General features: G+C 45.6%; 1 protein-coding gene across 2 annotated transcripts; it reads left to right on the forward strand.

Moving 5' to 3' along the window:
- Nucleotides 1–250: 250 nt before the first annotated feature.
- c17h2orf42 (chromosome 17 C2orf42 homolog) lies at nucleotides 251–7,455 on the forward strand. 2 transcript variants are annotated; one of them, XM_061061603.1, is made up of 9 exons: nucleotides 251–369; nucleotides 652–1,813; nucleotides 3,555–3,674; nucleotides 3,845–3,946; nucleotides 4,286–4,390; nucleotides 4,889–4,996; nucleotides 6,052–6,152; nucleotides 6,729–6,891; nucleotides 6,983–7,455. In XM_061061603.1, exons 2-9 carry the CDS (start codon nucleotides 679–681, stop codon nucleotides 7,219–7,221), a joined length of 2,073 nt encoding a protein of 690 aa, XP_060917586.1. In that variant the 5' UTR covers nucleotides 251–369; nucleotides 652–678; the 3' UTR covers nucleotides 7,222–7,455. The 2 variants fall into 2 exon arrangements, with proteins under 2 accessions (XP_060917586.1, XP_060917587.1); XM_061061604.1 differs by lacking the exon at nucleotides 3,845–3,946.
- The last annotated feature ends 3,683 nt before the right edge of the window (nucleotides 7,456–11,138 follow it).

The raw sequence follows: 11,138 nt of genomic DNA on the forward strand, positions 1-11,138 counted from the left end.
ACAATATATATTAAAAGTATATGAATTTTCATAAACAAAGTATAGAAATGTATTCATAATGATATCACTTTCTTGGTTATGTGCTTTTAAAATGGCCAAACTGACAAGAAAACTCCTGCTAGCTTACTTACTGCTCGAGCATTTCGCGGCCTTTGCACTCTGACTACATCTCCCATGATTCAGCGCGCCCGTAGCGGCCGACCCCCCGCCTTTTTTCCCCCTCCGCCCCCACGTGATCGCCTCCGACCAATCACGAGTGTCGTTACAGGCGCAATGCGGCTGTCGGGATGTAAGGAGGAATGGCGACGGTCGAGGCGGTTTTGGAGGCCAGAGCTGAGCTGAGTTTGACCAAACAGAAGCGGAACGCAGGTAGTTTGAAAATCAGATGCGATGAACACACACAGAGAGGTTGTTTGAAACCCAGTGGTGTGTTTATAACCGTGTGTTGACGCTTTTTATATTGATAAATTATACATTTAGAAAAAGAGGCTGTTACAAAGCATGTTAACTGTTAATAAGCTTCTTAAACTGTTGTTAAAACGTTTGATAAAGTTTAGTGCTGCTCGTTTCCTTTTGTGTGATCATAAATAAAGACATTTTTATCTCTGTTACTTTCACTGATATTCTTGTTTTCCCCTTTTTCTTTTGAAGGTTTCCCAACTTTTAATATTTCCCAACATGGAAACTGAAGTGACAGTGTCCTCCTCGCCCTCCACGCTCAGACCACCCTTGTCGTCCGCCCCTCAGACTTCCACTGCCCCCGCTAACCTGGCGGCTAAACAGAAAGACAGCAGCAGAAAGACACCGTCCAACACTCCCGCCTTCCTCTCTAACCTGGGCAGGGCGACCCTGCGGGGCATCCGCAAGTGCCCCCAGTGTGGCGTCTACAACGGCACCCGTGGGCTCAGCTGCAAGAACAAGGCCTGCGGGATATCTCTCAGGAATGCCTCCACCACGGGCAGGAGCAGCAAGAAGTGCGCGGTGGAGGTGGTGAAGGTGATAATAGACAGTGAGGAGGGAGGGGGTAAGGAGCGTGCAGGGGGGGGAGGAGGCCTTGCGGGCGCTTCAGGTGGAGGTGTGCAGGTGTTTTCAGTGTGTCACAGAGGAAGAGGAGCCACAGCGACACAGCTGGGCTTTGTGGAACTCGTCCCCACTGATACCGCAATAGCTACAGGCGACGGCGCGACCCTGCTGACCCGCATCAATCTAGGTCGTTGTTTTCTGCCTTCTTGCAGGCAGGGTCAACGGTCAAATCATGGCGATTCAGAGTCGGTGGCTGCGGGTGCAAAACAGTCCTCGGACAGCCTCTGCGTTCACATAAAGCAAGCGATAGAGTGTCAGAGCCGCGCCGCGCCGCTCACCTTGAAGAGCTCCGTCCTGGAGGGGCTGCAGGCCTCAATCCAGGAACGGGAGGAGCTTTGGAGGCTGGCCACGGAGTCTCCGGGACCCCTGGTGCAGCGCGTCGCAAAGGACACCCTGGTGGTGAAGTGCCACACGGACTCCCAGCATCCTTTGGGGCTCCTGCATCTCACCGTGTGTGCGGGAGGGCTGTCGGAGGTTTCAAAGAGCGAGAGGCGGAGCAGAGATAAGCAGCAGCAGCAGCATGGACTCTTTCACTGTGCCTGTCAGGTGAGCGGCGGCGGCAGCAGCAGCAGAAGAAGTAAACCCGGTGCGGACGGCGCCAACTCTCATCCGCCTCTCGGCTCTGTGACATCACAGCCCTGCCTTCACTTCCACGCCTGTGTGTGCGCCTTTGCAAGCGACGAGAAACTGGCGTCAGAGTTTGCTGCGTTCATCAACTACACCCCGAATGGTACAGTAAGCTGAGTCTCAACTTATTCCAATCAACTACTTTGACATTTTTTGGTGTTTTTTTATTTTTATGCAATAGATTTTTTCATTAAATAAAAAAGCAATTAAGTCACTTTATTCTACCAGATATCTTCCAGATGTCAGGCAGCTTCCCACTAAATGAAAACACACATTTATCTTACCAATACAAAACTCTTCTTCTACTTTACTGAAGCTGCATTCGTCGACAGGGCTGTCAATCATGCTGTTTAAAACAGTCTCATAGCATCAATCAACGACCGGTAATCAAAGAGAAACTTCTCAGAAAACGAGCCGACTTGAACACAACTTACTGTCATGATGATACCGGGTCCGACGTGCATTTAGATTTTATAGTTTCACCCATGTTCCATCTGTTATCAGCGAGGAGGCGGGGCAGCCAGCCACTAGGGGGAGCTCTAAATGTTCTGGCTTCACTCCCAGGAGGCTTTTGCTTTAGTCCAGTGGTGTCCAAACTTTTTTTCTTGCGGGCCAAAATTGTCGTGTTAGAATCGCTCGCGGGCCACAGGTTTTGTTTTTTAAAATATAGTTGAAAAGGCTTTGTAGATCAGAATCAAAAGGCTCGCTAAAGAAACCCTTTAATAAAAGGAAATCAAATATTTTGATTTCTTCGTTCTACTTTATTTGTTTTATTCTCAGAGCCTGTAACGTGGTTCATGTTTTTGGAAAAGCTTTCTGCATTTAGCTCAGGTCATTAAATGGTTAAACAACAGTCCGCTTGTTTGCAAAAACTTTGTATACGTTTTTTTTCATAGTTTACAAAAAAATGTGGAAAATAGTAAAAGCTGTAGATTTAAAAAAAACAAAAAAAACAACAACAAACATGTTACTGAACATTTTCTATTTTAGGAATATTGATCAGTCCTTGTTAACATGAAAAAGAAAAATAAGATAATGTGCCGATCTTAATCAAGACCTCAAAATCTTCCGATTCTTCATTTGAAGTCGCAAAAAATCCCCTCAAGGGCCGCAAATGGCCCTCGGGCCGCACTTTGGACACCCCTGATTTAGTACATCATTCAGTCTTCATTCGGTTCTTTCTCAAAACCGCGTCTTCCACACTCAATTCCCTCCTATGCGAGTGCACAAACGGAGTGGATGTGTGTAGGAAGCATAGTCTGTAAGAAGTTATCATCGATGGCGGTCTCCGTGCTGGAAATGCTGTCTCAGTCTAACTTTCAGTCAACCTAACGACAGGCTGAGAGCTGGAGCTGAGGCGGGTTTTAAACCTCCTGACAAACCGTTACACCGCGCCCACCTGTCAATCAGGTCAGCTACACGCCTTATTGTGAATAACTCTTATCCTTCATCAAATCAAAACTGATGAGTCATCAAAACATTCACCCCCCGTACAGTGTGTGTCCATCGAGACATGAGCTAATCACACCTATTTGGTTTTTTGAACCAGGCTGTAAACATGTTAATCTCTGCTGTAAAAACAGGCTTTTTAGAATGGGTGTGTATGTGACTTCCTGTGCTTCTGCAGCCAGCCTCTAGTGGACACTCCAGGAACTACAGCATCAGCTTCATTTTTCAACACCGCAGGATGCTACTTGGTCCTCTTCAGAAACAAATGGTTGAAACGTTACTGAGGCGACGTCCATGTTTATATACGGTCTATGATGAAACTGCGTCTCTGAAAATGTCAGACTATTCCTTTCATGTACTTTTTCTAAACGACTTCCTCCCACCTCTCCTCTCAGGCGTTCAGCAGAGCGCTCCGAGCAGAGTGATCAGTCCCAGTGAGAAGCCTCTGCTGCAGGCTGAGACCGTCAACCCTCATCATAAAACAAAGAAACTGCGGGTGGATGAATCCCTCTCAGGTATCCTCCTCCTCCTCAAATAGATTTATTACATTCACCTCTGAGTAATGCAGGATGATTCTCCAGAAGCACACGTTCTCTGAATCTTTCATTTGTTCCTCCCTTCTCTTTCTATCTTTATCTTTCCCACCCTGCTGTTTCTTCACTCCCCCCCCCCCCCCCCCCCCCAGCGACCTCTCCCTCTGAGGTCGGAAAAGAGGGAGTGTCCGCCTGCGGTCTAAAGAGAGCCGGTCAGCGGAAAGCCCCCGCTGCTGGTGGGCTGAAGGCTCAAGGTGCTGCCCCCCCCCCCCCCCCTCGCTCCCTGCCTTTTCATCTTACTGCTGCTTAGATCTGTCCGTCAAAGAGCCTTACATCGTCTCAGACATCTGTCTCTATCTTTATCATTCCTCTGTCTTAATCCCGCTGCACTAATCCTCGTCCGCTGTTGAAAAGAACGGTCGCACTGCAGCGGTCACACCGAGCACATTTAAACGTTTTAACATTTCCTTTTTAACAACATGTGACAGACTCGAGCTCGGAGTCTCATGAGGCTGAATATCTGACTTGTGGGTGGTCCGCTTAGAAACAAAGCAGGTAATGAATGAGTGTGTGTGTGTTTGTGTGTGTCTCAGGGAGTATGCAGGTTGTGGATGAACGTACAGTGGCGATGGGTTTCCACCAGTGGCTGGCCAGTGTCACAGAGAGGATCCACCAGACTATGCACTACCAGTTTGATGGTAACGATGAAGCTAACTACACATTATGAGATGAGAATCATTTTTACAAAGTAGGTGCCCCCCCACAACCATCATGAAGTCGTGGCCTGATTCAATGCACTATGATTATTTTTACTGCTCCCCATTGAGTCGCATCCTCCCCGATCTGGAATCGGACATTTTTACAAAATTTACTTAGAGATGCTTCTCACAGGGCCAAAATGTCCACTTCCAAAAAACTGCAATAAAAATAGAATAGAATACTTTTGCTACTTTTTTCTGCATACATCTCTTAAACAACTTCAGCCCTGCTCAAAACTACCAAACATTCAATAATTTTTAGGAATTTAACCCTTTAAATTGTGTGAAGAGAGAGACTTTCTTTCTTTCAAAAATGGCCATATGCACTAACACAGACAAAAATGATGGCCAGATGAAGAGGAAACATTTGACCAAATGGACAAAAATGTCCATAATGATGCATGAGGGTTAGAGAACGTTTTGTTTTTTTTCACTCAGGGAAACCAGAACCTCTGGTGTTCCACGTCCCCCAGGAGTTCTTCAACGCTCTGCAGCATCGTCTGTCCACGGGCTCCAAGAAGAAGAGACTGCCCAACTTCACAACAGGTTGGAAAACTTTAAACACTAACGCACGCTAGCACAAGCTAACCGCCGGTGTTTGTCACCTGCCTGTCCAACAGGAAGCAGAACCAACTCCACGTCCACGGGTAAAAGACAACACAAGGTGGAGCGAGCTGCGTTTGGCCTCACTATGATTATATTTTCGCCGCTATGTCGATGTCCGCAATATTCCAATCACTGAATTGTATCCACTCTAAAAATCTAATTTTCGTTTTGTATCGTCCTTCTTTATGAGTTAAAGGCTTTATATGCGATGTTTTGATCCAGCAGATGTCGCCCTTGAGCACCAGCATGAAATCAAAACAACTTGCGCTGCATTGTTGTGTTAGCATGCTAATGCTAGCGATCTTTATTCTGCTCGTATCTTCACACTGCATGTAAATTTACCTGAAATGAGCGTGATCTAGAAACACAGTTAAGCAGTGAGTACAGTATGTTATTCTTCTTTTCTCTAGTCCCTCAATTAAACTACTTTTATACACGAGGGGAGGAGTCAGCCGGCCGTCCTGACGATGTAAACAAAGTGAAGATAGGACTCTGAAAACTCTGAAAACATCACAGACAGTGGGACTCGGGTGTTACAAAGAAAGCCTTCGAATGTTTTGGAGCTCTGGTGACGACAGGATGGAGTTTTTGGTTTCATTCCAGTGTGTATAAGTCGGCCATGTTTGCTTAGTGTTGTTATCATTCAGTGTCTCCTTTTGATTTCCGCTCTCTTTGTATTAATAACGACGTCATGTAAGCCTGTTTTGTTCTGGGCATCAAACAATAATCAAATTAAATCAAAAACCAAATTAAATATTCCGTATTTAACATTAGGAATGTTTAATTTAACGTCGTGTTAGATGCTCCTCTCGTCTTTTAATGAACGCTCAGAGTCTCTCAGAACACTTAAAGAGTGTAAACCCTCCCTCTCTCTCTCTCTCTCTCTCTCTCCCTCCCTCTCTCTCTCTCTCTCTGTCTCTCTCTCTCTCTCTCTCCCTCCCTCTCTCTCTCTCTCTCTCTCTCTCTCTCTCTCTCCCTCTCCATGTTGATTTTAGCTTTTGTGAGAAACGATGGACTCCCGCTCGGCTCCTTCTCCAAGTACACCTGGCACATCACCAATCTGATGCAGGTCAAAAGAATCTTTGACACCCCAGAGGTAAACGCTCCCTCCAGTCACAGGATGTGACGCGTCTCAGGCTCTGTGACCACCGAGCGCTTCTTTCCGGGCAGAAAAGTTTATGCAGCGTTTGTGCACTGAGATGAAAAGCGCTGCAAGTCTGTTGATAACGCTCGCTGTATGAGCGACACTGCTCTGTTACTTTTTACTGCATGTTTTATATTTGAGATCGTTTATTTCCCGTTTATCAGACGCAGAGCGAGGAGGATGAATACGGGGAATATTAAACATTTAGAAAAGAGCGCCAGTGAGGTCTACAGCGCCTTTCTAAAAAAGTTAAAAGATTTTCAACATGAGCATTCGAGCGGCCGCACAAAAAAGGCAGAGCGCTCAGAAAAGAAACTCATGTCGCTGCACTTTTTTTGAAGTTGCTGCAAACGCTCTCTCCTCATTTTCCTCACTGGAAACAATTGATAAAAAGGCCGGTGGCGCTCAGAAAAAAACGCTATGTGGACACGGGGGCCTAAGGCGATAGATGGCTGATTTTAGTTTTTATGATTGACACTGAAAGTATGAAATCAATAGTAGTATATTTCCTCTCTATCTGTCCATCAGTTGCCTCTGGAGCTCTCTCAGAGTTTTGTAAAAAACGCAGACGGCTCTTATTCTCGTTTCCACTGCCCCGACCCGCTGCCTGAACCCGAGTTACCCGACGGCTACAGGACGGATCGACCGCAGGCCATACGGCCGATGGAGCTCCGCACCTTCCTCAAAGTCGGTGGGTGTGTGTTTTTAAGCCGCAGAGGAGTGAGTCTGCACGGCTGTGTTTATACGTTTCACCTCACGCTTCTTATTTTCCCCCCCAGCAGGACCGGGCTCGCCGGATCAGAAGGAGGCGGCTCCGTTTGTCGTCGAGTGGATCCCAGACGTCCTCCCTCGCTGTCAGATGGGAGAGCTCAGGATCGGCTTCGAGTTTGGACACCAGCAGAGCGGTCAGGCGGATCACTGCGAGAAAATGAGCGCCACGGAGAAAGGGGGGCGGAACAAGCCGGACTCGAGCCAAACCAAACACACGAAGGCTGTGGAAGTCCTTCAAGTGGTCGTCTAACAGCTCGACTTGAACGGCCTCTGTCGGTCATGGATCGTTTATGTATGCAGTATTTGACTCCCCCCGTATTCCCACATTATAATATGCAAGCTGCTGATAATCAATAACCTCCTGAGTGACGCCGTGTTTTATTGAATCTCGACCGTAGAGAAGATGTATCATACCTTTTCTTTAAATGCGGAATATTCCCGACAGCTAACAACAATAAAGAAGAAATTATATTTTCTGAAAGATTTCTTTGTTTCTAATATTTTATTAAATCTTAAAATGGCAAATGGCAGAAAAAACAAAACAGCAAAGACTCATATGAGGAAATTACAGAAAAGACAAACAACAGCACGTTGCAAGAGTGCATCAGATATTTAAAGGTCCAATCAGTGAGATGTGTAGTGAGTGAAATGATAAAGGTATCTTACTATCTGATCATTAAGGAAACATGTTGAAGTGCTGGCTTCTCTGACAACAATGCAGCAGTCAGTATGTCCTCCTTCTAACTTTAGATTCTGCTCCTGAATGCTCTGGATTTGTTTGGACCAGAGAAGGTAGGCGCTTTTAAGACACCCCCCCACACGGCCGTTTTGGACGCCCCTCGGTTTGCCAGATATGAGAGCAGTTATCAGGTCAACAGGTGTTGCAGCGATGGAAGCGGTCAAGAGAAGTGGTTCAGATAGAAGTGATTGTACCCGACCTAAAAAGCCTCTGCATGTTTCTAATAAGCTCCACGAGCAGAAACGTGCTCAAACTAGGATCAATATTGGAGATGCTTTTGAAAAATGGAGAGAGGTTAGAACACAGAAAGGTTTACAGACCCATGCAGAGCTGGATAAACACTGAAGCTTCAGAGTCCACCACATGGTGACCTGTGTGAGCATGGACTCTAGAGAGGAGGAGGGGGGACAGCTCTCTATGATGTTTAGAATTTAGACTGCAGTACTCATTTTAAACACTAGGTGTCAGAGTTACATACTGCTCCTTTAATGATCTGGGAAATAATCACAATTATACTTTTATTTGTAGAGACAGGAGCATAAAGAAATATAAAAGAGACAATCACAAATTTTGGTAAAAACATTCAAAAACAGACTTTTAAATCTGCACAGTGGAGCTCTGATGATTTATCAGTCAGCTCAGAAGTCTGTAAGAGTGAGTCTTAAGGCAGGATTTGAAAACAGAAACAGTCAGTTTAACAAATATAAAGGAGTGTGTTTCAGAGCTGAGGTGACGTCACAGCAAAAGGCTCGATCACCCTTTGACCTCGACTTTGACTCGGGCACGGTGAGTGGGGGAAGCGGCTGATCTCAGAGCTCTTTGGCAGTAAGGCGGTAAAATCTCACTTAAATATTCAGGTTCAAGCTTTACAAGTTATGAGTACAATTTTAAAATAAATTCTACAAGAAGTCGGCAACCAGCAAAGTTAGTGAAGCTAGGAGAGAAGTTGTTTGCTAAATGTCATAAGCACTTCATCATTTGCCTCCTAAACTTCAACGTTTCACTGGAGAGATTTCTCCAACATCAATATCCATTTTCACCAGCAGAGGGCGTCCTAAGCCTGCTCTAGCTCCCACAGGGGCCTGACCTGACAAAAGCCTTTCAAGTCAACACAAGTAGAGAAGGTTGAATATATGAGAGGGTTATCCACGCTGCCTTACTGACAGAGAAGATGAAGAAGTAAGTGTATAGAACAAAATGTGGCGCTTAAATGAATTCATTATCTGGCGTTCCTCTCCTTCTGGGCATCACAGCGCAGGAGAGAGACACTCTGGCTTTGAGACATATCAGCAGCAACATCACACATGCAATCCAAAATGTGTCCAAATGTTCATGAATTAATTAAGATTACAAGTTAATACCACGAGAGAACGCCGCTGCCAAACGATATGCACTCCTCAAAAATAGCAGCTTGCACACCATGCAGCTACATCAGGGGTGTAGGCGTATGAGAACAGTGCCAGACCCCCCCCCCCCCCCCACAGGCCTCCAGGACATCAGAGTGAGTACAGCCTCTGCCTGCGCGGGGAGCCACGGCTGCCAGACAGCTCCGAGCCACGCGTTTTAGCTGTTTATGTAGTCTGTCAGTCACAGAGAAGAGAGACAAATCAATCCTGTGCTGGAAGAGAAAAGCAGGCACGCTGTGACAGGAGAGGCTTTCCTCCGTCTCCTCTGAAGGACGTGTTACAGACGGGGACGGGCATCGGGTCCGAGAGGCGAGGGAGGCAGTGAGGACGAGAGAGGGGAATATGATTTAAAACAGAGAAGTTTGATTTCTGAGTCTCGGTGAGAATTTATTTAAAAAGTAAAATGGATCACATTTTGTTTCTAGATATTTGGTTATTTTAGCCGTGGGACAATAGAGCGCCACAGGAATGAGTCCTAAAACCAGGAAGTAAGTTAGCATTTGAGCGCCATGGGGTCTAACGTCTAAAAGTCAACGGGGATTTTGAATGTGTTTGTGGTTAGACGCCTGAAATAAGGTCTGTGGTTAACACAAGCTGAAGAGATGTTGGTGTTTTGTTAGACCACATAAACTACGTTAGGTAATACCTCCACTTGTGAAGTTTGAAGTTTTTACTCGTCTTTAAAAAGGCGGTTGCTAACAAGCGGCTAAATGTGACTACAGTGGTCGTCGGGGACATTAAACGTCATCACGCCGGACACAGAGGGCGGGAACTCTCTCACTAGTCGGAGATGTCTCCTGTAGGTTTAATCTTTAGGTTAAGGTGAATATTATGTTAGTAAACTATTTATTAAACTACGTGGATTAGTTTATCGGAGATCGTCTGAAGCGTAACGCTAGTGACGTCACAATCATCCCACCGTGGTGTAGTTAGCTTTAGCATAACGTTAGCTTTTTACTTCTGTCGGCTTCATTAACGCTTCAAACATCATAAAAATGGCGTTCATCTGTGAAGATTATCCTGCTGAACAAAAGGCCTACGCTTCAGAAACGTGTGTTTGACACAGAGATTATTTTCTGCAATGATCCAAAATCCAATGAAAACATCCCATAGGAGGATTCTGGTTAGACGCCATGGCGATGCTACTTCAGGGTTGGCCTACAAAAATACGTCACATGGTTTGTTCTCTATTGGTTGGCAGACTGCTGCACATGGAGAGCTAGAGTGAAGTTCTTGGCCCAGTCAACTCCGTCTGATGATGATGTGATTGAGTGAGTGAAAGCAGCCGAGACGCCGCCAACTATGACTGCACGTCTGTCAACACAAAGCTACACACTCGAGTTCACATGAGAATACTCCTCCAGCCTCGTCGTCCCACGCTATCTCTGCACAGAATGTTCTCTGCAGGTTGGGATCTAAGCGCACCTTGTGCTGTCTTTTATAAAAGCACATGTTTGGAGGTTGAGGGGAGGTTACATCATTTGGAAACGATCCATCGCAGATGTTTTAATTCAGTAATGACATCCTCCCGCCCGCCTCCCATTAATCAGTAATGATCCTACCTTCATTAATCCACCTCTAACATCGCTCACTTCTTTCATCATCGTCCATGTCACTTCAGTTTGAAGCCGAATGTGAGCTTCAATAAATACCTGAAGTGAGATGTATTTCTATTAACACAAAGGTTTATTGTTTCATATTGAATTAGGCACTTTTAAAAGAGATTGGATGCAGAAGGATTTGACTTTTAAAAAAGACTTTATAGCATTGTTTCAATTAAAGGTTCTGCTTTTATAGTCCACATCAAGTTTACTGTTTTCGCTCTCACCCCTCTCGTCGTGTTGTTTACAGCGGCAGCAGGCGTCTGCTTTCAGAGGAAAGGTCCAAAAAAAAACCTCAAGAGGTTATCTGCTTAACACCAAACAGCAGACAGACACAGCTGGAAACTTACCGGAATACATACTGGAGCATTTAGCTTTTAAAGGTGACATATCCTCCTCTTCTTCTTCAGTGTAAATAAGT

This window comes from Labrus mixtus, chromosome 17, assembly GCF_963584025.1.
Source record: "Labrus mixtus chromosome 17, fLabMix1.1, whole genome shotgun sequence".
Lineage (NCBI taxonomy): Eukaryota > Metazoa > Chordata > Actinopteri > Labriformes > Labridae > Labrus > Labrus mixtus.